Below are 24,720 nucleotides of genomic sequence, written 5' to 3'. Positions count from 1 at the left end.
GACCTGTGGGTGAGGAGACACGACATTACTGGGGATCCAGAGAGGTTTCTGCTTGTTACACACACGGGATAAAGTGCTGATAATACATTATCTACATCTTAACTTCATTTAGAATAAGAGGAAAAAGCTCAGAGGACAGGACATCTGGAGCTTCCAAGTCAAACTTTTTGCGTAGAGAAGAGCCAGCTTCAGAGATGAGGTTACCGGGACCTCACAGCTCAGCTTTAAAGATAGCCAAGCCCGGTGAGGCCACGATAGAGATGGAGCTGCTGCCTATAATTTTTCTAGCACCTTACACCTCCTCTTACTCCAGTATCTGCTCTTGACTTACGTATTTCCCGGTGATCCCAATCTCGACTGGGAAATGCAAACACCTTCAGCCTGAAGTTCATACCGCTGGCTGGTGGGACCGTAGCTATAGACCGAGATAACTGCAGTCACAGGCAGCCCAAACTGAACAGGACCAGCCTGGTTTAATGTAAAGCTTGACGTGGTCTTCCCGTAGGCTGAGGAACACTTTGGGAACAGCAGCTCCTATGTCCAAACCCCAGGTCCAGGCTAAAGCAGACCATCGTGCTAAGCCGGATGCCTTCAGAAAAAAAATACCTGCTGTCCAGGCTGGGAGCAGCCTGCGGGGTCCCAGCGCATCCCTCGCAAGCGGCATTGCCACAGTCGGTCCCCGTCCGGGCGCAGGAGCCTCCGGCGGAGCAGGGCTCAGGCTGAGGCCGCGTCTCTCCCTCTTATCCCGCCGGGTCGCAGACCCAGCAGAAACCAGTTTCAATGACAGTGAATTGCCATGGACAGTAATTGGCTTCTTCTGAGCTCAAGACATACTAATTGGATTTAGTCTGTGCTAGGTGTACGTTAGCGTTGCCATCTTCTGGGTCAGTAGTATTTTGTTAATAAAAATCAGAAAAACCCCACCTGCTTGCTCCAGCAACGAAAAAAATGTGCTTCAAGGGTCTGCCACAAAAACTTGAAAACCAAATACTGGCAGCACTACGCAGGAGCGGTTGGGTTTCTACAAAACATTCCCTTTCTAATTTTACCCTGACAGCCTTTGTACTTAGCAATTAGTAATACCCAGCTAATCTCCACCTGTCCTATCCATGAATTTGCAGGCTCAAAAGATGTGAAGAACAGTAAATCTCACAGTTGAGGGGCAGTGGTAATTCAGCAATTTACTCCTTTCAATCAGACCGAGTGTCCAAATTGTTTCAGTACATCGGGAACAGACATGATTTTTCTTTGACAATGGGAGAACTCTGGAAGTTGTTTTTCCTGCAAAACAAGATTCTAGGAGCAACCTAAGATGTAAATTCTGATTTTTTAATTACGATGATTACGCTGTTTCCCAACCAGCAGTTAGTTTCCCTGCTCATGCGGTTAATGTACACGTGCAACCGTCCCTCCCCACACACCAGCTCAGACGGAGCTGGATCACAGCAGAGAGCTGCTGGTGACCACAGAGGCTGCGAGGGACATGGGAGGTGTATCTCGTGTCTATCGGCGTTCTCCTGCCTCTTGCCCACTGCCAAAAAGAGTCGATTTTTCTGCATCCTGAACCAGAACAGTAGTTGCTCCGGTGGGATGTTCACCTGAGGTTTTACCATGAGGAGGTGTCCGTACACACATTATCATGGCCCTCCTCCATCACAAAGCTCTCTGGTATAACAGGGATCCCGCAGCAGCTGCTCCAGCCAAAGCTACACCTCCAGGAGACTGAACCTCATGCTGGAGGATCTCCCATCCCCCTTCCCCCCCCAAATGCATTGCTGAACAGAAATCAAAACCCTTTTTTTTACTAAATTATTTTTAAAAAATACCCCCCTCCCCCGCCCGACCGGTGCAATCCGTACCGTGGCATAAGGAAACGACACTACCCAAAGAGCGAGTGGAGACACCCTGGCAGCGCCCGCACCCCCTCCGCCCGGGGCGTTAGACATCCCGTAGAAGAGGGGTGTCTGCCGGTCTGTGGGGAGGGCACAGGGGCAGCCCCGAGTCCCCACAGCCGGGGGTGGCCCCGCGGCAATGATGTGGGTCCCCATAGCCGGGGGTGGCCCCGCAGAAACAACGCAGGTCCCAATGCGGGTCCCCACAGCCAGGGGTGGCCCTGCGGCAACAATACGGGTCCCCACAGCCGGGGGTGGCCCTGCAGCAATGACACTGGCCCCCACAGCTGGGGGTGGCCCCATGGGAATGATGTGGGTCCCCACAATGCAGGTCCCCATAGCCAGGGGTGGCCCAACGGCAACTATGCGGGTCCCCACAGCCTGGGGTGGCCCCGCAGACACAATGTGGGTCCCGATGCGGGTCCCCATAACCAGGGGTGGCCCCACGGGAACGATGCAGGTCCCGATGCGGGTCCCCGTAGCCGGGGCGGCCCCGCAGGTGTCGAACGGGTGCCTCCCGCGTCCCCGCAGATGGGGGGAGCCCCACAAGGAAGGAGGAGGGGCAGCCTGGCGGGTGCAATGCAGGTGCCGTCCAGGCAGGTGCCGGTAACCGGGTCAGCCCCACGGGAAGGCTATGGGGCAGCCCCCGGGGAGGATATGTGTCCCTAGAGCGGGGGCGGGAAGGATGTGGGGCAGCCAGCGCAGCCCCAGCCCTGGGAACCCGCTGAGGGGGGAAGGGGGGGGGGGGGATGCGGTGCCGCCGCGCACTCACCGGGGGCCGGGCCCCGCCGTCCCCGTCCCGTCGCGTCCCGCCCGTCCCCGGCCCGGGCGGGGCGGAGCGCCGTGTGGGCCCGGGCGGGGCCGCCACCGCCCCCGCGGCAGGTGCCGGGGCGCAGCATGGCCCAGCGGGGCGGGGGGCCGCTGGCGGAGCGGGCGGCCGACCTGAGGGTGAGCGGCGGTGGCGAGGCGGGCCGGGGGGCCGGGACCCTTCCCCGGGGGCCGAGGGCGGGCCTGGGACGGTGGGGCCGCCCGCGGAGGTGAGGGGAAACGGGACGGGACGGGACGGGACCGGCGGAGAGAGGGGCCGTGGCCGTGGGGGGCCCTGGCGGGGCGTGGGGCTGTGTGAGGGCCCCCCCTGGGGACGGAGGTTCTCTGCGGGTCCCCCAGTGGGGTGTGGAGCCCACACAGGGGGTCCCCTGTGGGGAGGTGGGTTCTCTGTGGGGCTCCTGGCAGGCTGTGGGGGCCCTGGTGGGGTGTGGGGCTGTGTGAGGGGTCCCCCGTGGGGAGGTGGGTTCTCTGTGGGGCTCCCGGTGGGGTGTGGAGCCCACGTAAGGGGTCCTTTGTGGGGAGGTGGGTTCTCTGTGGGGCTCCTGGCAGGCTGTGGGGCTGTGTGGGGCTCCTGGCAGGCTTTGGGACCACATTGAGGGGTCTCCCATGAGGAGGTGGGTTCTCTGTGGGGCTCCTGGCAGGCTGTGGGGGCCCTGGTGGGGTGTGGGGCTGTGTGAGGGGTCCCCTGTGGAGAGGTGGGTTCTCTGTGGGGCTCCCAGTGGGGTGTGGAGCCCACATAAGGGGTCCTTTGTGGGGAGGTGGGTTTTCTGTGGAGCTTCTGGCAGGCGGTGGGGCTGTGTGGGGTTCCTGCTAGGGTGTGGGGCCATGTGTGGGGTCCCCTGTTGGGGATGGGGGCTTTCTATGGGGCTCCTGGCGGGCGGTGGGGGCCCTGGTGGGGTGTGGGGCCATGTGAGTGGTCCCCTGTGGGGATGGGGGTTCTCTGTGGGTCCCCTGTGGGGTGTGGAGCCCATGCAAGGGGTCCCCCGTGGGGATTGAGGTTTTCTATGGGGGTCCTGGCAGGCTGTGGGGTGCCTGTTGCAGTATGGGGCTGTGTGAGGGCTCCCTTGTGGGGAGGTGGGTTGTCTGCAGGTGCCCCAGTGGGTTGTGGAGCCCACACAAGGGGTCCTTTGTGGGGATGGGGTCTCTCTGTGGGGCTCCTGGCAGGTTGTGGGGCTGTTTGGGGTCCCTGCGGGGGTGTGGGGCCATGTGTGGGATCCCCTGTGGGGAAGGGGGCTCTCTATGGGATTCCTGGCAGGCTGTGGGGTCCCTGCTGGGGTATGGGGCCATGTGTGGGGTCCCCCATGGGGAAGGAGGCTCTCTATGGGGCTCCTGCCAGGGTGTGGAGGCCCAAGTGGGGTGTGGGGCTGTGTGAGGGGTCCCCCATGAGGAAGGGGGTTGTCTATGGGGTGGTGCACAAGGACCCAAGGAGGCGTGGGGCTGGGTGGGGGTCTGGTGGGGGCTGTGTGAGCAGGGGGGGCTCAGGGCCGCCATGGCCCCACCAAGGCTGGCGCGCTGCCCACCGCTCTGCCTTCCAGAACAAGATCGTGGACCGGTGCGAGCGGCTCCAGCTGCAGAGCGCTGCCATCGCCCGGCACGTGGACGAGGTGCTGCCTGCCAAGGACCAGGCTGTCCTGGTGAGTCCCAGCCCCGTCCCCCCGTGTGGCATGGAGCGGAGGTGGCCCTGTGTGCTCCTGGCGGAGCTGCCGAACTCTTGGGGGGGCTGGTGGGTGTGCAGGGGTTGTCCCCCTTCCCACCCTATAGCTTGAGCAGGTGGAGTGCCAGCGTGCACCTGCGATGCCTGCTTCGTCTGCCTAAAATAATGTACACAAACGATACATTTCTTGGTGTTAGTGTGCAGCCATGAAACATCCCACTAGCACCAGTGTCTTACCGATTCCTGATTTTATTTGTGAGGACAAAAGACAGTTCTTGTGGTGGCTGTTTCTCGCTGATAGTGAATTCAGGAAATCTGCTGAGGGATGGGACTCTGGTCCCTTGCAGGTTGTCACTTTGGTACCAGGGTTAGGCCAGAAGGCAGTAGGCAGGTTTGGGACTGGTTGTCCTGTTTAACTCTGCTTGCATGGTGATGATTACCGTGACTCGGGCTCAATTATTAGAGTAATCTTAACAGTTGAGCCCACAGAGAGCTGGCAGAAGCGGTTGGTGCTCTCGGTTGCAGCATGGCTGATGTTTCTCCTCTCTCCTTGCTCTGGCAGAACGCAGCCAACGAGGCGCGGGAGCTGGTAATCCAGAGGCTCATCTTCGTGGGGAACGCGTGTAAAAATGAAGAACAGCGGTTGCTGGAGAAGGTGCACGCGGAGGACGAGCGGGTGCACCAGAGCATCCTGACCCAGCAGGTGCACTGGACTGAGGCTTTGCAGAAGCTGGCTGCCCTCCGAACCTACCTGGTGGACGTGATCACCAACCTGGATGACCAGGACCTGGTGGTGAGTACTGCTCCTTGTACCCAGGGATAGGTTAGCCCAAAAGTGACCCAGAGTTTCTATCATGGCTATTATGGGATTTAAATACGGTGTTCAGCAGCTTGCTGCACTGACAGCAAGGAGGCAGAGTTGGACAAGACCTACGTTTTGTACGTCTAGCTCAAGGAACCTCCTTCACCTGGTCCTGATAAGCCCCCATGGTTTCTTGGTGGTTCTTAGAGTGTCTACTCTGCCCAATTCTGCTTTTGCTTGCAGTGAGGTTCAGAACCAGCCAGGCTCAGCTCTCCAAGCTCTTGGTTTCAAGCTGCCAGCTCAGGATGGCTACGGGTTGAGAGCTGCTTTTACAACAGTTAATTGGGCCATCAGTTTTCTAGTGTTCTGTCTAGTTTTAATCAAAGTGTGACCCTTGGGAGCACCTGCAGCTCTTCTCAAGAAGGGTCTACGCTGTCACAGAATCACAGCATCCCAGACTGGTGAGGGTTGGAAGGGCCCACTGGAGCTCCCCCCGTCCCACCCCCCACCAGAGCAGGGGCACCTCCAGCAGTGGCACAGGACACGTCCAGGCGGGTTTGGAATGGCTCCAGAGTGGGAGACTCCCCGCCTCTCTGGGCAGCTGTGCCAGTGGTCTGCCACCCGCATAGGAGAGAAGTCCCTCCTCAGGTTAAGATGGAACTTCCTATGCTCAAGTTTGTGCCCTTTACCTCTTGTTCTGTTGTCTGGAATATCTCTGTTTGGGATATTAACTGTGCAAAGCAGCCCATGCTTCCCTTCGCTCAGTTCCTTTTCTGGCTATTAAATGGTTTACCCAAGCGGTTCCTCTCATAGACGTGAGCATGTAGGCATCGTGCTGCCTGCTCCTTGCTCCGAGCCTCTGCTCGCCACATGAACTTTGTGAAGAGGTGGGCAGCAGCTCTGCTTGGAAAAACAGAACTGACCCCTCGAACGGGAGACAGATGGCTGTTCCTCTGGTGGGAAAAGCAGCTTCTGTCCTGCCCTGGCACCTCAGCTGGCTGGGCTGTGGCCTCGCTCGAGAGAGCAGAGCTTGGAGAACGAGGTCCACAGATGCCTGGGGTAGAAAGCAGCGAGCCCCTCGGTTTCTCCTTTTGCCATGTAGCGGAGGGAAAATAGGGATCATATGTTCTCCACCTTGGATTGTTGGTGCTGGTATTTGTGTCTGTCAGGAATGGATATGTGTCATGTCACAGGACAGTGAAGGGCACGTAGAGCACCCTGCAGCTCATATTTGAGCAGGGGTCAAATGTTTTCCTACCACTTTGCTAATTGGGCTGTCCCTTGCGAACACACCATTGCCAGGGGGTACAGAAACAAGCGGGACTGATCACGAGGTTATCCAACTCTGGCTCAGGTCCTCTGTGGCTTCACCCCCCATTGAAGGCTTTGAGGGTTTTTTGCTGCAAGCACAGGTTGTTCTCGCAGCGTGTCCCCGCGGGCTGGGGGAGGAGGGGGGACCTCAGGGATGGGGTTTTCACCCTCCGGGCAAGGTAAGAGCTCCTGGATGCAGCCAGGCTGGTGTCTACCAGAGGGTATGGAGTCAGGGCTGGTTCTTTGTGGGTCTGAGACCTTCTACCTGCCCTGAGCACTCCCATGTATTTCCCGTGTGCCAGATGGTCCAGCTGTACTTGCGGTCTTCTGCTCTCACACTGCTTGCGTGCACAGCAGAGCTGTGGCAGGCTCTGTTTGGATGCTCCGGTGCCCTTCTCAAGCTCTTTGTCACCTGGCCACCCCATCCCACGGGCGCAGCAGACACTGCCCCTAGCTAGATGTGGAAGATGTATCGCCCTCAGCCATTCCCACTCATTTTCTGAGTCAGGGAACTGGAAGTTCTGCAGCTGAAAGAAACGGACCCAGCGCTGGGGTGAGGAGTGGTTTCTCTGGGTCGGAAGGAGAGCAGTACTCCCTGGGGACCGAGTTTGCCGTGCCCCAGCCTATGTTTGGGATTTCGTCTGTGGGGATTTCAGCTGTGATGACTCTTTCTCTCCTTGTCCCCAGCGTGCAGAACAAGAGATCTTCGAGAGGTTAGTACCTGGCTGCCCCTGGGCCTTTCCCTGAGCCCCGCTCCAAGCTTGCCTGCACCCCCCGCGGCCCCCGCTGTGAGCAGCATGCCATTGCTTGGGTGGCAGGTGACACCCCCTCTTTCCTCCCTCGCGCTGCTTTTGTTGAGGACGAGGACATAGCGGAGAGATGCCAGTGTAGCCTCTTGTCTCTGCTTCGTGTGCTGCACTGCAGCTCATGACAGAGTGCTCTGGCCCCTGGACATGCTCCATGTGCGGTGTCTCCCCGGTGGCATTGCTGGATGCTTAGGGGAGACCTTCTCCAGCTCCTGAGCAAACCCCACAGGGCTCCTTTGGAGATGGAGCCAGCCTGTCCCTGGCCCGTTGGCAGGAGGTAGGATTGGCCCCCTGGGAAGCTGACGTGCTCCTTGCCTGGGGACTGCTGGCACTGTGTCACCCAGAGGGACACCGTGCCCAGGCTGCCACCTTCCCTGATGGCAGGGAGGGGAGAACCAAGCTCAGGTGTCAGCATTTCTGACAGTCAGCATCAGTACCGCTGGGCTGCCCTTCCTTCAGGAAGCAGCTTGGTGGCCGCGTTTCAGCAGGCACTTCTTTCCCTGGCTGCTGCAGGGCGCTGGCTGGCCCTGGCCGGGCTCTGCTGCCCGGAGGACTTTTCAGGAGTATTTTTACCCGGATCCTGCCTGTGGAGAGTAAGAAATCAGCCACAGCACGTCACCAGCAGCCAGTGCCAGAGCCTTTACTTAGAACCGTGAGTTCATGTGTGTGCTGCAGCCCACAAGGACCCAGCAGATCCTCAATCTCCTGCGGTGCTGTCTGAAACCCAGAGTCTCGGCTTGCTCTCCTGTCGTATCCCCCTGTGCTCTGACAGCGAGGCTTTGTCCGTAAAGAGGGAAATCTGATTCTCTACTGCAGCCTGTTCATTGTGCTCCTCTTATACCTTGATGGCCGCTCTCAGACGCATTTAATCTGTGTTTGCTGAGTGAGGAGGCTGTTGACTCAGGCCACTGGGATTGTATTTTGAAACACTGAGGTCCTTTCAGAAGGGGTTGTAATCAAAGCCAACCGAAAGTATCGCCTGGGAGGAGAGTTTGTCCGGAAACCCCCAGTGCAGTTTCTCTGCGGCAAACGCTCCTCTCGCAACTGCCCCAGCTCATGTTTCTGTCACGCTTCCTGGTGATCTTAAACACCTCCCAGCACCGGTCAATAAATCATTGTATTTTGAAATAACTCTTGTTTTCCTTTGCTAGGACAGAGTTGGCGGAGGGAATCTTAGAGCCTCAGGAGTCCCCGAAGTTAAACTTTAATCAGACCTGTGTCCAGAGTCCACTGCTGCATCGACTATGGGCCTCTGCTGTTCTCTGCTGCATCGCAGGTTGGTGTCTCCCTCAGCTCTCCCGCTCTCTGGAGGTTCCTGCATGCTCATTCATGTGCTGCCCAAAGAAGCATCCTGACGCTGTGTCAAAACATCCTGTGCAGGGCACAGGCAGCCTGCCCTCCTCTGCTCTCCCAGCCCCTGCTGGTTACCTGTAGCCCCTGGCCAGGGGGGCAGCAGCGGCTGTAGGAGGTTTGGGAGGGGAACAGGGGCATGAAGCAGCTGGTTGTGGCCGAGAGGAGAACAAGGGGTGGAAAAGGCTGTGTCTTTTATCAGCTCTGTTGATTAACCTCACTTGGTTTCTTTTGCTATTCCCTGGGTCACTTGGTGACCGCGGTGAAGCTGAGGCTGCCATAGGAATCTCTGTCACAGACATCCCTCTTTACCGCGTTTAGCATTGGCCTGCTGGTGACTGTAAAAGGCGGCAAACTCACCCATGTGGCGTCTGTGGGACGCTTTGACATGTGGAATGAGAAGCGACTAAATGCAGTAGCTTTCTGTTCTTAAGCTGAGGTTGTGGCTCTGTGTGTGTTAGAGAGGTTTGTGATCTGGTTCAGCCCTTGCCGTACAGCCGAGGTCGCATCGGGGGCATTTCTCAGGCCACTGACATGCTCTGGGTATGGTTTTACCAGGCTGGTGTCAGCTGTGTTGAGCAGGGAGAGACGTTGTTCTCCCAGCTGTGATCTGCTTGAGTTGCTGATTGTGAAATGTTTGCTTTTACTCTTGCTGCCAGGCCACTGTTAGAGTGCTTCAAATGTATTTTTTCTTCCTCAAAGGTGGCGACATCCTTCACAATCTGAAAACATTTGTCCCGTGTGCCCCCTCGTGAACAATCCCTGGGGTCATCTTCCCAAAGCTTTTGCGTTAACCTGTGATTTTTGCTCATCTCACTCTTGATGCTGATGAGCAGTTCAGTTTTTCCCTGTTTCCAGATCCTTCTACAGGGTGTGAGCTTCTGGCTTTTATTACTCTTGTGATTTCCCGTATTAGCTTGAGAATCTGCGCGCACTGGACAACACCCTCATTTGTTTCTTCTCCTGCAGACTCTGGTGTTGCTCTCCCTTTGTGATTAGTTTCCCACTGTTTTGAGTCTTTGAGTGCTGGCAGTCACACAGACTCCTGCAGTTGTACGTTGGCAAAGCTGAGCAGGTTCTCAGCAGATGTTCAGAGCTGTCAAGTCACGCAGGAAACCTTTCCCTAATTCTCTTCGTTGTGACATGGGTTTCTTACGGATTCCTTTTCCGGTAGCATCCTTGTCAAATGCAATGACTCTGAGGCATTCGACCCTATTAGTGGGTCTGTTGGTGCTATTATTACACTCTGGTTTGAGAGTTTGGAGTGTTTTTGTGGTTACATTTGACATGCCATTACTGCATGCTGAGGATGCCTGCCATATCCCTGCGTGTATCACTAGTCCGTAGTCCACCCAGGACCTAGCCTTAGAGATTTAATATTAACTGCAGTGGTCCTAACTTTTGTTAAGACTCGGCAGTGTTATGTTTCCCTTGGTGGTCCCTCCTCCCAAAGGCAGTTGAACAGGTGGCAGTCTTGTTTGTTTATTTGCTTGAAAAGGAATTCCTAGCCTTGACGGTTTGCCCCATAGCCTCTCAAAAACTTGGAAACCAGTGGGAAAAAGGACCTCCATTTTGCTGTCAAAAATAAACACAATTCCTTTGATGTCTTCACTTGGCATCCAGGCTTCTGTATCGCTTACGTTTGGGGTTGGCAACTCCTTCCAGAAACCAAGAGACGGTGTAAATCCCCTGGCACCTTTCTGGGAGGGATCTCGGTTCACAGCCACCCATGTTAGTCCTGCTGGGGGACAGGTAAGTGGCCGTGCTGGCTGGAGACCTGGTGGAGGACCCTCTGCAGGGCTGACACAGACTGAAGCTGTCCCTGAGATGCTGGGCTGCTCCATGGTGATCTTCTGCCCCAGGGACCAGGCTGGGGCTGGATTCCACCTTGGTGCCTGAATCTAGCTATGAGGATTTTAATTTCAGATGTGTGAGTTTGGAAATGGGAACTTGGATTTTTAAAGGTAGTAAAATGTGCTGCAGCTAACATGTACGTACTTGACAGAGACATTAACGGTGTTAACTTACCTACTCAGCATCCCTTATCTCTCTAAAGAGGCACGACCGCTCCCGTGGGTACTGTGCACAGGGGAAATAGATTTTGGGGTGAGAAGAATTCCTGGTGGAGTTGTTCATCAGAATATATGGGAATATCTGAGGGCAGATTCAGTCATGACAAAGCACTTGTCTGTGTGGGAAAATTTACCGATCTGAATTACTCTGCTGTTACTGTGCCAGCACTTCCCCTCCCTCAGATGCTCTCCTGTAGCCGTAATTCCACAAGGAACCTACGTGGGTGTCACTGGGGTGGTGTTGCCTTGTGTAGATGATCCCTGGACATGAACAGCAGACTGTAACCCCGTACCTAGGTTAGATGTGTGTTGTGTGATATGAGGTTTAGTGTCTTCTGTCAGAGGAAGATAAAGTCTCATACCGCTCTGTTTTCTATGAATTCATAGCAGTGTTTGGCTTCCTGGAAAGTCAACCTACAAACAGGCAGCGTGGGCAGACACTGCTGCGGAGACCTACGGAGGGCACAGCGTGGCGGGCAGGCAGGCTGCAAAGCGTTTGGTGGCTGCTCGGTGAAATAAATCACCAAATGAATGAGGTTGTCTGCTTCAGCTGGGAAGGGATGCTGTCTTCAGCTCCTCTTTTTGCTTGCTGTTGCCTGCAATAGCTTCCACCTAACATGCGAGCGTGCATAGCACTTCCACCTTGTACAAACTGATAATTCAGCTGTGGTTTTTGTCTCCTGCCTGGGAGCACCAGGGCAGGTGTAGCCTTCGGGAAACCCCTCGACCCACGCTGCTGCCATTCAGTGCTGGTCAGAGGGATGCTGACCTGGGTCTGTGTAGGTGCTGGAGCAGGTTGGGCTCTGGGATGACACCATTCAGGCTGCAGCATAATGGTTTGATTCTTTAAGGGCCTCATCCTGCTGCGTGCTGGATGCCGAGCAGAGGCCGGTTGGGAAAGGGCTGGATGTGGTAGGGCTCTTGCTGGCAGCAGGGCTGGGAGAGCAAATGACTCACCTGCCCCAGCATTGGGGTTTACGAGTTGGAATGAATGAAGTGAGGGTGGGGGAAGGCAGGGCAAGGAGGGGTGCCTGCAGGGAGAAGCTTGGTCGTTCGGTCTCCCAGGGAGCAGGTGAGTCAGCTGGGCATCAGCTTCTCTTTGCATAGTGGATTTACAGAGCGAGGGAAACACTTGTGTGGTTATTCAGCGCTCGTACCTGATCTGCAGACCCCCTGAGGGGTCTCGTGGGAGGAGCGTGCAGCATGGCAGGGCGAGTGGTGCCGGGTGCTGTCGGCTGGTGGGTCTGAAGCGGAGCACCCCTCAATGGGTACAACCACCCTCCGGCCAGCCCGGCTCTCAGCCCAGGCTGCAGCTCCGTGGGGTTTGTGCTGTGGCACGAGGGCAGCTGGGCAGCACCTTAATTCACAGCAAAACCAAGTCATGGCTGTGCTCATCTCCAATGTCTGGTGCCACCTCCCACTGCTGCCCCAAAAGCACTTGGAAGGGTGGAGGGGGTTGATTCCTGACTTAAGTTTTATAGGAGGTAAGGGATTTCCCCTGCCCAGCCTTCTTCTTCCTCCTTGTTCAGGTATTACAGGCTCTGCAGGTTTTCTGCCAACGGCGCTGCTGGCCTTGCGCAGGTCCTTGAACTGCCCCACCTGGGGAAGGAAAAGTTGGGTCCTGCTCACCTGCAGTGGGTGGGAAGGGACAGGGCTCAGATTTGGGTGTCTCCCAAAAGTGGGATGAATCGAACCTGCCGAGTTCCGTTTTGTGGGGATTTGGGCCAGGGTCAGCGTAAGATGAGCAGCATCTTCTCTGACTCTGCAGGACTTCTGCTGCAAGGGTGGAGAGGTGGTCTGGTCTCTGATGAGTCTCTGTGCTGTTCTGACCCTGGCTTGGAAGGGGAGGCTGCAGGGAGCCCCCAGCACCGCAGCACCCCAGGGCAGCAGACTGTGCCTCTGATGGTTGTGACTTCTTTGGGCAGTTCAGGCAGGGGCCACCGAGCCAGCGCTCACCACGTGGCTTCTCTTGCAGGCTCACAGGAGATTCACATTGATGAGAAAACCGTCAGCCCTCACCTCAGCCTGTCAGAAGATAAGAAAACCCTGACCTTCAGCCCCAAGAAAGCAAAGGTGGACTTGGACTGCCCCGAGCGGTTTGACCACTGGCCCAATGCTTTGGCTACCACGGCTTTCCACTCGGGAGTCTGTGCATGGAAGATCAGTGTGGAGAAGAGCTGCGCCTACAAGCTGGGGGTTTGCTACAGCTCCCTGCCGCGGAAGGGGTCTGGCAGCGAAGCCCGCCTGGGCTTCAACGCTGCCTCCTGGGTCTTCTCACGCTACGACAAGGAGTTCAGGTTCCTGCACGCCAGTCAGCCACGGGCGGTGGAGCTGATCAAGTCTCCGGCCGAGATCGGGGTGCTGGTTGACTTTGCAGGAGGGGAGGTGCTCTTCTACGACCCTGACTCCTGCGCCATCCTCTTCTCCCATAAGGAGGCCTTCGTGGAGCCCCTCTACCCTGTCTTTGCTGTGGCACACCAGAGCATCTCACTCGTCCAGTGAGCGAAGCACTGCGCTTGCTGCGGGGGTGAATATACCACTGTATATACAGTGACCGTATATACACTATACGGTACCTTCATGGGGGAAGGGAGCCCAGACAGGGCTATTGGCTCGTGTACAGTGGTGTTCAGACACGACCTGCCTTCAAACTATGTCTGTTTTTCACGTGTTTTATGGCAGCTTTCCTCTCCCTGTGTGGGGGCGTAGGGTCAGGGTAATGCCTGGCTCTGCCAGCTGCTTTTAGGTGAATTGTTTAATGCCTCTCCAACCAAGGGCAGCTTTCCAACCTGATGGTGGGCTTTAGAGAGCAGGAGAAATATTAAAAGATGTGTTTGGAGAAGCTGCAGGGAGCAGACATGCAGAAATGGACATCACTGGGACACAGCTGGAGACATGCTTTTGGGAGGAGCGGCCCCATACCAGAGCAGGGACACTGCAGGGGGCTGTCACTCATGGGGAACCCACTCTGGGGCAGGGGCACACCGAGGGGCTGTAGCCCATGGAGGAGCCCATGCCAGAGCAGGGAGTAAGAAGCAAGGAGCAGCAGAAAGAAACCTAACCCGAGCTGCTCCTCGACGCGCCGAAGAGTGCGCAACATGGGGGTAACACGGGGAGCTGACATCAGGGAGGAAGGAGAGGTGTTGGACTGAAGATGAACCAAGGAGAAGGGCAGGAAAGGTGTTTTTGTAACTGTTTAAAATTTCTCTTTACTTCTCAACACCCAAATCAGTAATGCAAAGGTTATGTTAATTGGCAACACATTAAATTAAGTGAAATTCCCCAACTCCAGACTGTTTTGCCTTGCTCTATTGGGGGAAGACACCACTGCTGACCCTCTTCTGTAGTGTTGGAAGAGTGAGGAAGTACATCAGCATCAACACTGAGCGTGTCAAATACATTTTATTTTATGAACACCCCTCCTGCTCCGTGGGCAGCCGCTCCCTGTGCTCAGAAGCACTCGCTTCTTTTCCTGGCCCAACCAGCAGCAAGAAATCCCACGTCCAGGACTGGTTCACTGCTCAGCAGCGGTGCTGGTCCTCCTCCAAAACGCAGCTACCCCTTCTCAATACGAGTCAGGAGGTGGCTGAGTGTGGGCAGGACATGCTCAGGGGGCACCTTTGGCTCTGCGCCCTGCCCAGCAGCCTGCAGCAGAAATCCGTGCATGCCCACAGCTCGGGCTGCCCTGTAATCCCGGGTGTAGTCATCCCCTACGTGAGCTGCCTGCTCTGGGGGGACACCACTGAGGCGCAGGGCTTTCTCGAAGATCCTCCTGTCCGGCTTAGTGAAGCCTGCATCCTCAGAAGTGAGGATGAATTCGAAGTGGTGCCGCAGGTTGCACTGGGAGAGGATTTTTTCCAGCCGATTATCAAAGTTGGAGATGACCCCCATGCGGAATCCGCGCTGGCAGCACTGGCTCAGGGTCTCACTGGCTCCTGGCAGCACCTCCCAGTTATGGGCACTGCAGAAGTCACGGTAGAGGTTTTCTGCCATCAGTGTTACAACTCTGTCTTCGTGCACACCTGAGAGCCTGAAGGTCTGTTTCACAATGTCGACCCACCACTGCTGGGAGCTGAGCCCCTGGCCCCGGCCGTAGTTGGGGAATCGCCGGCTCTGGGCTCCATACACCTCCCGGAACGACTGACTGAGAGTCTCTGGCTGCACCTGGACCCCGTGAGCCCGGGCCTCGGCCGCGTAACTCTCCCCCACCGGCTGCCGCAGCCGCAGCAGTGTGTCCTTGACGTCCCATGTCAGCAAGCGGAGCCGAAGCATGGCTTTCGCAAAGCACAGGGCTAAGGGCAACCTAGAGCAAACAGGGCGCTGCGAACCAGGTGCTCTGCTGCAGGCGAGTCAGTGAGTGTGGATCAGAGGGGTGTGGGCGCTGTCCCTTTGCCCATGTCACACCCACTTGTGACAGTGACCCCCCCATGGGGGAGCTCAGGCCCCCTCTGGGGGGTCTGCATTAAGATGTGGCAGGGGAGGGAAGGGCCCTGCTCTGAGTCCCAGGGGGCAAAGTCTCCCACGCCAGGGCAGCTGCACCCCCACCCTCCCCCACCCCTCGTGGGTGCTGCTGCGGGGCCCTGCGTGGGGCTGCTGGGTGCACCGTGGGCTGCACCCACGGTATATGGGGTGGGTGGATTGGGGGCACCGTGGGCTGTGCCTGGGGTGGGTGTACGGGGGCACTCGGGCCTGTACCCACAGTGTATGGGGTGAGTGTACGGGGGGCACGCGTGGGCGAGGGGGCGTCCACGCGGGTCACACGGCGCGGGGTGGCCTCGGATCTCCCCTGGGTCGGATTCCCGGTGCAAGGGGGTGGGGGGGACCGGGCTGGGGATACGCGCGGTCCCGGGGCCCACGGGCGACCCACGTCCTGCACCCACCTGCGACGCTCCCCGGAAGCCCCGCCCGCGCCCTCCCGGAAGTCCCGCCCGCGCCCTCCCGGAAGTCCCGCCCGCGCCCTCCCGGAAGCCCCGCCCTCAGGCCCGTCCCGCCGCTGCCGCCTCCTCCTTCAGCCAGCGCAGCAGCTGCGGCGCGAAGTAGGTGATGATGGCGTCGGCCCCTGCGGAGAGACGAGAGGCTGGAGCCGCCCCGGAGGGGGGCACACTGGGGGTTGGGGTCAGGGTCAGGGTCGGGGGGGAGCAGGCCCCGGGGGCCGCCTGCCTCACCTGCGCGCCTGAAGGCCGTCATCGCTTCCGTGACGGCAGCCTGCAGGCTGAAGGCCCCGGCCTGGGCCCCGTGCCACAGCATGGCGAACTCCCCCGAGACGTGGTACACGGCCAGCGGGTGGGTGGGATGCTGAGGGGAGCGGTGGGGAGGGAGGTCAGCCGGCGGGGGACACCCCTCCCCAGGTCCGGCGTCCCCTCCCCAGTGCTCCAGCGCCCACCCCATGATGCGAAACCAACAGTAACAGCCCCCCCGGTTTGGATATCCAGATGGGCCATCCCAAACATACACCTCTCATCACCCTCCTCCTCCAGGGACACCCTGTGCCCTCATGGGCACGCAGAAAGGGCTTACTCGAGCCTTGACATCCCTCACGAGGTCCAGGTAGGGCATCCCCGGCTTCACCATCAGCATGTCCGCTCCCTCGTGCACATCCCGGTCCTGTGAGGGAAATACGCATGCAGCCCCACCAGCTCAGGGTAGAAGAATATTTTCCAGCAAATCCACAGTTGTTTTTCCCCAGAAGTTTTGACCTGGTGGCTGGTTTTCCCAGGAGGGATCACAGAAGGGTTTGGTGAGCCCTTAATGCCACAGGAGCCCCTGGATGGCCTGTGATGGGGGAGAGCGGACACTCCCCTCACCAGATGCACAATGCTTGGGGAAAGCCGGTGGCTGCAGTCCCTGGACCTGACACCCCAAGTCATAGTAGGGCATGGGGTCACCAACTCCACAGCTCCCAGCACACGGTCCTCAGGCCCATACTGGTGACCAACTCTGTAGCAGGCTCATGGGCCTCATGTTGCTCTGTCTTATGGAGGGGGAAGAGCCTTCATCATTTCAGCTGGTGTGCCTCCTATCCCCTTTTGACTCCAACACCTCAGGGCTTGCTGTCCCCAAACCCTGCTGGGTGCAAAGGCTTGTCACCTGGGCACCACATGAGGGTTTTCCAGTCCCCACAGCTATAAACTCATGACCCTTGGTGCTGCCCCTGGCAGCCCAACCCCAGCTCACTCACCACAGCACGCATCGCCAGGCCCCTGGCGCCCGGGGGCAGCTGGTAGCATCGCCTGTCTCCAAAGGCTGGTTTGGATAGCGCAGCATCCCTGGTGACCGACAAGGCAGAGGGCAGGGGATGAGGACCGGTATGGCCCCCCGTGCCTCTCACCTCATACAGCTTCAGAGACAGAGTAGGACAAGTGCCTGAGCCATCGGGGCCAGGAAAAGGGGCTCTCCTGACCCGCCTCAGTGCCTCAGGATCACTCTGGGAGGTCCGACAGGCCCAGGCTGGCCCTGGGAGCCATGCTTCAACACCCACTGCCCTCCCCATGCTCGGAGTCTGGGGTAAAATCATGTCAGATGTTTTTCTTTTGCTCTTTTCCATAGCAGGTCCCTCAGGGATGCCCTGTCAGGGTCAGGATGTTCTTGGGACAAGGTCTAACAGCTGACTGAGCTAAGGCTTGTCCCTAAAACCACCCTTTGGGGCAACACCGTCTCCCACAACTCCCCTCCTCAATGCTCCTGGCAGCTCCCTCCCTGCCTGTCTTGCCACCAGCACCCAGGACAAACAGGTGAAGAGGTGGTGTGGAAGATCACCCAGGTGATCCACCAGCAAACCTCTCCTGGACAAGGTACATTTGTCTTCCTTTTGCATCAGGAAGTAGGAGGAGAGTGCTCCAAAGCAACCAGGCTCTAGCTGAGCCCCCTTCCCAAATAACTATCTGGGGACCCACCTCCCAGCACTGGCTGGGGACATTCCCAGCTAAGGGACAGACCCACCTGAAGGGACCGTAAAAGCACGAAGCAAACTTAGCGCTGTAGCTCATCAGCGAGACCTGCAGAGGAGAGTGGAGCCATGAGGACCAGAAGCTCAGTGCTGCATCCTGGTGCCGGGGCAGTGGTGATTCCCTCCCCCGCTGTTTTATACTCTGCCCCACATCCTCCTTCCCCTGCCAGAGGGCTGGCACCTTGCTGTCCCCATGCCCAGCCAAGGACATTCCTTTCCTGTGTGCACCAGGGCAGGGAAATGTCTGTGGCATGTCCTTGGCAATGTGGGGGTTTGCTTCTCCCACTGCTTGTCCGGGTCCTGTTGTGGTGCAGCCTCCCCCTGGGCACCGCTCCTGCCTTTGGCACACGGAGATCCTGAGCTCACCTTGTTGCCCAAGTCATTGGAGATCAGTGCCGCCTTGATGGCCGCGATGCGTCCATCCATCATGTCTGAGGGAGCAACGATGTGGCAGCCTGCAGGGAAAGACCAGAGACACCGGGAAGTGCCTGAGGCTGTGACTCTGCCTGCAGGAGGAGGTGACCCCAGGGCCAGAGGGGCCCCGGGTGCCTGCAGCTCTGCCAGGGCCAGCTCGGAGCAAAAGCACTCCCAGATGGAGCCAGGCCCAGTTTGCTTTTGGGCCTGCTGAAAGCGAGAGAGGGCAGATCTGCGAGAGTCAGATTTGGGTACCACTGCCAGGAGACTCCCCACCTGCTTTGGCGTAAGCCAGTGCCACTTCTGCCAGCCGCTGGCAGCTGAGCTCGTTCTGGATAGTGCCGTCCTCACGCAGGATGCCTAGGAGACAAACCCGGGGTTAGGCAGGGAGCCAGCTGGCCAGTAGCCTTGATCCCTAGGGTGGCTCTTGCTACACAGATGCTCAGAGCAACAGCAGGGAATGTGTTGAGAGTTGCGTAAGCACCAGGAGAACAACGACACAGCCCTCCAAGACTGGACACAACATGTGGGTGCTCCAGGGAAGGGCAGACAGCGATGGGGGACACAGACAGGTGCTCAGACAAATTCAGATGGTCAGGGCGTGAGTGCCTTAACCCCCCATGCCTCCCACCCTGCTGTCAAAACCAAGGAGAGGTCTCCCAGGCTCAACTGCACCAGTACTGGGGAGCCAAGTCCTGAGGCAGGAGCCGGCCAGGCCCCACCAGCACCCAGAGCTCCTCAGCCAAAAATGGCAAACCAGCAGAGACTCCCAGTGCCAGGAAAATGCCCGAAGAGCTGCCTGGGACCCCAGGCTGGGCACTCACCACAGTGTCCGTGAGAGGTGTAAGGGCACAAGCAGACATCACAGGCTATCAGCAGCTCTGGGAAGGTGGTGCGGATCTTCTTGATTGCCTGGATGGCAGGCGTGTTCTCCGCATCAGCAGCGGAGCCTCTCTCATCCTGTGAGAAGAGAAATGCCTCAGCACGCACAGCCAAGGGCCTCCCACCAGCTCCTCCGTGGCAGCAGTTCTGCCCAGGTAACGTTTTCTGAGCCGTGAGACCCCGTAACACGGGGCGGTGTGACCACCAACGATGGAAAAGGGTGATGAAGTAGTGCCTCTGAGCAGTGAGTGCACAACTCAGGACCACTCTCAAGAGCTCTGGGAGCTTTTTGGGTCTCGTTGCAGTCTCCCATCCCCATCCTGCTCTGCTGAGCGGCCTGCAAGCACGCCCAGAGACCCTTAACAGCTGCTGTGTGATGAGGAGACCCCCTGTCCCCATGCTCCTCTCTCATACCCCTGTGGCGACCCCAAGCCTCCTGCCACCACCACGCAGACTGACCTTGTGGACCTTGCTAGGCACCCCGAAGATGAGCACACACTTCAGACCGTCCTCGATGAGGGGACGCAGCATCCCCTCCAGCTTGTTGACTCCGTACCTGAGAAGATCAAAGCAAAGCGGGGCTGCCAGACACCCAGACCTGCTCTGTGGGGCCAGCTGGTCTGCGACTTGGCTGCTGGTCTGTGAGCATCCACAAGCAGCCACGCCAAGCAGCAGCTGGAGGTGCAGGCGAGATGTTGCCTGAACACTGGGAGGAACAATCCAGGACCTTATCTGGGGCTACACAAGCGTTATCTACTCGGCATGGACACTCTCTGCTCTGAAAGGACGAGCGTGTCCTGTCCTTGGATCCCTTATCTCGGCTTCCCCGTTGCAGATCCATCCCACCTCCCCACAGGACCATTCCCCTGGGGGCCTCTCTGACCACAATCCTGCTAATGTGGCAGCGGATGGAGACGGGATCTGCCAGTCCAGCAAGATCTAATGGGGGACCAGCGCCCGTGTCCTTGCACAGGTTTTCTAAGCGCTGCTGGAAACCCCATTCCCTTCCAACCTCCTTGCGTGCTCAGCAGATACAACGTGTGAGCACTCTAGGACATCGTGAGACCCTGGCACTAGCCCTGCCAGTATGATTCCTTCCACTCCCGTGGTGTACAAATGCTCCTGCCCTGCCTGATGCTGGGGGATCCCCAAGGCAGGGACCACAGAGGGTTGGAAGCGTCACCCCTGGCCCACGCTCATCTCAGGCCATACATCAACCCTGCTGGGGCACGGGGCACGGCAGCAACTGGCACGCAGGTTGGCGGGGCTGGATTCTTACCTGGCTTGTCCAGGGAGGCTGGGGATCAGCTCCACTGCATCAGGGCTGTCACTGCAGGAGGTGGATGGGAGAGAGATGTGAGGACTTGGCATGAGAAGGAAGCCCCTACCCTAGGCTTGTCCACAGGGAATCTTCTGGGAAGTCCAAACCTATCTAAGAGCTCAGGGAGCGCCTAAGCCAGTCAACCTGAGGTTGGTCCGTCCCTAACCCAGAGAGCCAGGATTCACTCACGTGACAAAAATGGGGTAGATGAGGTTGGAGGCATCGAAGGCGGTTGCCGTGCACTGCCAGGAGCGCAGCACCGGGTGGAAGTAGCCACTATGAAGACGGGAGTCTGCCTGCATCTTGGGCCTTCACTGGGAGGTTGTGGAAAGAGTTTCTGAAACACTAGAAGAAACCGGCAGGTTGGTTAGTGGCGGTGTCCTGGTAAGCCATGGCTATCGCTGCATGCCTGGAGTGGGACAGGGACGGTCCTGCAGCTCGGCACACGCAGGGAGCATGAGCTGCAGCCCAGCCAGCTTCAGCCCCACTCTGCCCCGCGCTGGGTGGGTGTTGCAGGACCCCGCATCAGCAGTCACAGCAGGGCACTTCCCGTAAACGGATGATGCCGACTCCTCCCCATGAAACCTCCCAGTTCTGTGTGTGAAACCACCAATTTACAGCCACCAGCGTCCTCCCGCAGCAGAACCATGTTCACGTGGTTCAACACTACCACCCTCCTCGGGCTCTGTCTGCTCTGGCTTGGGTAACCGTACCAGCAGTTTTCTAATGAAAAGTCATTGCTTAATGCATTTTACTTTTGCTTTATAATTGTGTGATACAGGATTTGCATACAGAGTAGTCAAAAGCTGCTCTGCGTAGCACAAAGTATTTGTGGCCACAGTGTACAGGTGCAGTTACAGAAGAGTATGGGCACTGGATGAGAGAGGTGCAGCATCACCCTGAAGGTACCAGGGCTACAAACCTGTAGGTCACACAACTCTGGTAGCCACTTACTGCTGGATAAAGAAAACTTGGGAGTTCATAGAATCATAGAATGGTTTGGGTTGGAAGGGACCTTAAAGATTCTCTTGTTCCACCCCCCTGCCCTGGGCAGGGCCACCTCCCCCCAGCCCAGGTTGCTCCAAGCCCCATCCAACCTGGCCTTGAACACCTCCAGGGATGGGGCAGCCACAGTTTCTCTGGGCAACCTGGGCCAGCGACTCAACCTTTAGAGTAAAGAATTTCTTCCTAGTTGGGCAAAACAGATTTCAGGGGTAACAAAGAGCAATTACTCAATATACATAAATCAAGTGTTAGACATATTATTCTTGTAACTTTTTCTTTAGCCATATTTTCTTCTTATGTAAGAGATCTAGTAATAATTCTGCGATTAGACCATTAACATTTAAATTTCCACTAGCACTGAATTCTCACCAACACGTGGTTGGTGAGAGCGTGACAGAAGGGGCTGGGGGAAGGCGGCTGCCCCGGGAGGAGGCATTTGGCTGCAGCACAGAAGAGAGCGGCAGTTACGGCCGGGACACCCGGGGAGCCGCAACCTGAACAACAGACTGTTTGTACAGAGTGGCTTCAAGGACTCCGGCTGGCTGCACACACAGGGCCGTGTCCCACAAACAGTGCAGAGGAGCTGGGGGTGTCCTGGGAAACAAACAGCAAAGTCCCTACTGGGCACCACATTCTGTTTTGAGAGCTGATACTGGAGGGAGGTGGGTGAGAGCTGAAGACGAGCTTCCTAAAGAGCAAGAAGGATTCCTTCGCCAGCACCCCCGGCAGGGCAGGGCTTCCCACTGGGAATAGAGAGGAACATGAGGATGGGACCCATCTCAGGGGAGCAGCCCCACAGTCCCCAGTCCTGTCCCAGGAAGCATTCCCCAGCAATAAACTGGCTCTCTCCGGAGAGCAGACACAGCTCACACAGCATCCCAGGACGCAGGCCAGGGGAGAAATCTTTACACCAGCACTTGCGACAGCAGTCAGCAACAGAGCTGGGCAGGAGAGGGCCCCATTCTTCTGCAAAACCTTTAATTTGAGGTGCTCACCTATTTTACATGCTCAAGATCCTCGATGGTCTTAAAGGTCCCTTCCAACCTAGACGATTCTATGGTTCAGATATTCTAGTGCTGAGCCAAGTTCTCAGTCTGAATCAGGCCACCCCAGTGCACGGGCACTTGTAATACAGGGGCGTCGCCTTCAGTCCAGGAGTTTTGCATCCCCTGCAATTACCTCTACGTGGGGATGGGGAAAAAGGCACCTCTCGATTTCTTACAAGCTTACATGTATAACACCACCGTATAAAAAAATCAGATGGTGCTTGCGGGGATGCAGACCAGCTGACAGGCGCGCTGCTGGCAGTGTCACAGCCTCACTTGGCAAGTAATTTTTAGCCCTGGAAAGCTGCCGCTCCAGTCCTTACTCGCAGGGAAGGGGACAGCCCTCGGGTCAACTGGAGTCAGCAGCCCCAGCGCAGTGGCTGGGCTCCAGGCTGGGCTCCAGGCAGGCAGCGATGGAGAACAAAAGGCTCAGTGAACGAACCCCATCTTGAGAATCCAAAAAATGTTTTAAACAGTTAATCCCACAGGCAGAAGGGGAGGGGGGGACGGGGTGGGACCAGAGGCACCTGACTCTGTATGGGACAGATAAAGACCACAGCTCCAGAAACTGCCCTCTCTGGAGAAGGAGGAGTGAGGCACCCGGTGGAATTGCAGAGTGGAGATAACGGTCGGGATGGGTGGGCCCCGGCGCAGCGCCTGTCTGCTGCAAGGCCGGGGGAGCTGGGGCCTCCTTATGAGCCCCACGTGCAGGAGAATCTACTAAGGGTTGCAGGCTCCCCTTGCCCACGCAGGGCACCCGGTCGGATGAGGACACTGGGGTCTCACAGCCACAGAGCCCCTGTGTGCCCCACGGCTGCCCAACAGCTGGGGAAAGACGGCAGGGATGCAGAGGAAAGCAAAAGTGCCGTGATAAGGGGACGATGCACCACAGATGTTATGCCCTAAAATGGGGCTGTTTGCCCGGAGACCCCCTTTGGGCTCCCAGCAGGACACACGCACCTCTTTCTCCAACATTAAAGGCCCAAATCTCTCTTTCTAAAGCAATTTGCTTCACGCAGCCCAAAGCATCAGTAAGGAGGAATTTAAGAACAGCCCTGCAGCTCCCTCCGGAGCAAACGGCTCTGCAGCAGAGTGGTTTCACCTTTGCTCCTCCAGGCCGGGACTCCTCGAGGACCAGCCCAAACCTGCAGCGCCTGAACCCGCACCATCACCCAGCCCGGGCCGGCCGCGGTGACACCGGGTGCCTCGCTGCATGCGAGGAGAGGGAAGCGACTGCGGAACGAGAGAAGCGCGCACAACCTGCCCTCCCTTCCCCTCTGCACTAGCACCGATGAAACAAACTCGGTGGATGGGCTGAAGCCGGACCCGACGCACGCCAACGGTGAGCTGCGCAGCTCTGACAGCACCGCCGAGCCGACCGCTGCCTGCCCACCGCCGAGACGTGGGGAAGTTGTTTTCCAGCATTTTAGGACACAGAAAGGGGTCACAACTATTTAGCTAAAGTCCTAAGGACACGCAAGCTCCCGAAATCCCAGATGGGAGCGAGGAGGGATTGGAGCGTGTCAGGACAGCGGAGCTCCCCGTGGAGACAACGGAGCTGCGGGTTAATTAACAGTCACTAACAAAGGTGAAGATGTTACAGCCGATTTCATCTCCCAGGTGGGGTCTGGAACGGGGGATGCTCTGGGGGGGGATCTGCGCACCCCGGGAGGAGCGGGGGCTCAGGGGTGATGTCAGCCTGCTGGGTGCTCTCCCCACGTTTCCCACCGAGCGGACACCGGGCTGCCCTTGCTGCGCGTTACCGAGGGCTGCCTGCCTCCCTGCCCGGTCGGGCCCTGCCTCTGCAGCCGTTCCCGATCTCCGGCCTCCGGGCAGCCCTACAATAGGCCGGGGTCGGGGACCGGGGACCGGAGCCGGGGCGACCGCCCCGGCTCCGGTCCCCCGGTCCCCGATCCCGGCCCCAGCACTCACCTACCGCGACCGCCGCGTCCCGCCGTGTGACTCTGCTCCGGGCGCCCTGGTTATTTGCATAACCCCGCCTCTCTGGTTAGCATAGACACGCCCCCCCAATCTCTCCGCGGGATGGCGGCGGGAAGTCTCGCGCGGCGGAGCGCGGGAAAGGGCTGGAGGCGGCGCGGCGGGGGGGGCGGAGGAGAAAGGTTTTGGGGGGTGTTGGAGTGCTGGGGGGGGACACGGAACAGGGGTTTGGGGTGCTGGGGGGCCGTGCAAACAGGTTGTGGGGTGGACCTGGAGCAGAGGTTTGGGGTGCTGGGGGGGTATGGAATAGGGTTGTGGGGTGCTAAGGGGGCGTGGAGTAGAGTTTTGGGGTGCTCGGGGGGCATACGGCTGGGTTTTGGGTTGCTGAGGGGGCACGGAGCAGGGCTTTGGGGTGCTGGGGGGCCATGCAGACAGGTTTTGGGGTGGTGGTGG

The 24,720-nt window shown here is 58.0% G+C and overlaps 3 protein-coding genes across 3 annotated transcripts; 1 reads left to right on the top strand and 2 right to left on the bottom strand.

Moving 5' to 3' along the window:
• Positions 1-2,641: 2,641 nt before the first annotated feature.
• Positions 2,642-13,993, top strand: BSPRY (B-box and SPRY domain containing; the record flags this gene model as incomplete). The annotated part of the gene is made up of 6 exons (XM_082492544.1): positions 2,642-2,929; positions 4,256-4,354; positions 4,937-5,167; positions 7,175-7,200; positions 8,445-8,569; positions 12,691-13,993. The coding sequence occupies 6 exons, from the start codon at positions 2,642-2,644 to the stop codon at positions 13,215-13,217; spliced, it is 1,296 nt and encodes a 431-aa protein (XP_082348670.1). The 3' UTR covers positions 13,218-13,993.
• A 113-nt stretch (positions 13,994-14,106) lies between these two features.
• On the bottom strand, positions 14,107-15,612 carry HDHD3 (haloacid dehalogenase like hydrolase domain containing 3). Its single transcript, XM_082492694.1, has one exon. It carries the CDS (start codon positions 14,985-14,987, stop codon positions 14,271-14,273), a length of 717 nt encoding a protein of 238 aa, XP_082348820.1. The 5' UTR covers positions 14,988-15,612; the 3' UTR covers positions 14,107-14,270.
• A 72-nt stretch (positions 15,613-15,684) lies between these two features.
• Positions 15,685-24,303, bottom strand: ALAD (aminolevulinate dehydratase). The gene is made up of 12 exons (XM_082492667.1): positions 24,262-24,303; positions 20,468-20,623; positions 20,237-20,287; positions 19,417-19,513; positions 18,900-19,035; positions 18,352-18,435; positions 18,028-18,116; positions 17,655-17,710; positions 16,894-16,981; positions 16,233-16,319; positions 15,881-16,010; positions 15,685-15,774 (listed from the first exon to the last, which is right to left on the bottom strand). Exons 2-12 carry the CDS (start codon positions 20,578-20,580, stop codon positions 15,692-15,694), a joined length of 1,014 nt encoding a protein of 337 aa, XP_082348793.1. The 5' UTR covers positions 20,581-20,623; positions 24,262-24,303; the 3' UTR covers positions 15,685-15,691.
• Between the last annotated feature and the right edge of the window lie 417 nt (positions 24,304-24,720).

Source organism: Vanellus vanellus (assembly GCF_965231255.1).
Source record: "Vanellus vanellus genome assembly, chromosome: 18".
NCBI lineage: Eukaryota > Metazoa > Chordata > Aves > Charadriiformes > Charadriidae > Vanellus > Vanellus vanellus.
Note: the sequence above shows the minus strand (reverse complement) of the source record. Positions and strands in the feature narration are given on the sequence as shown.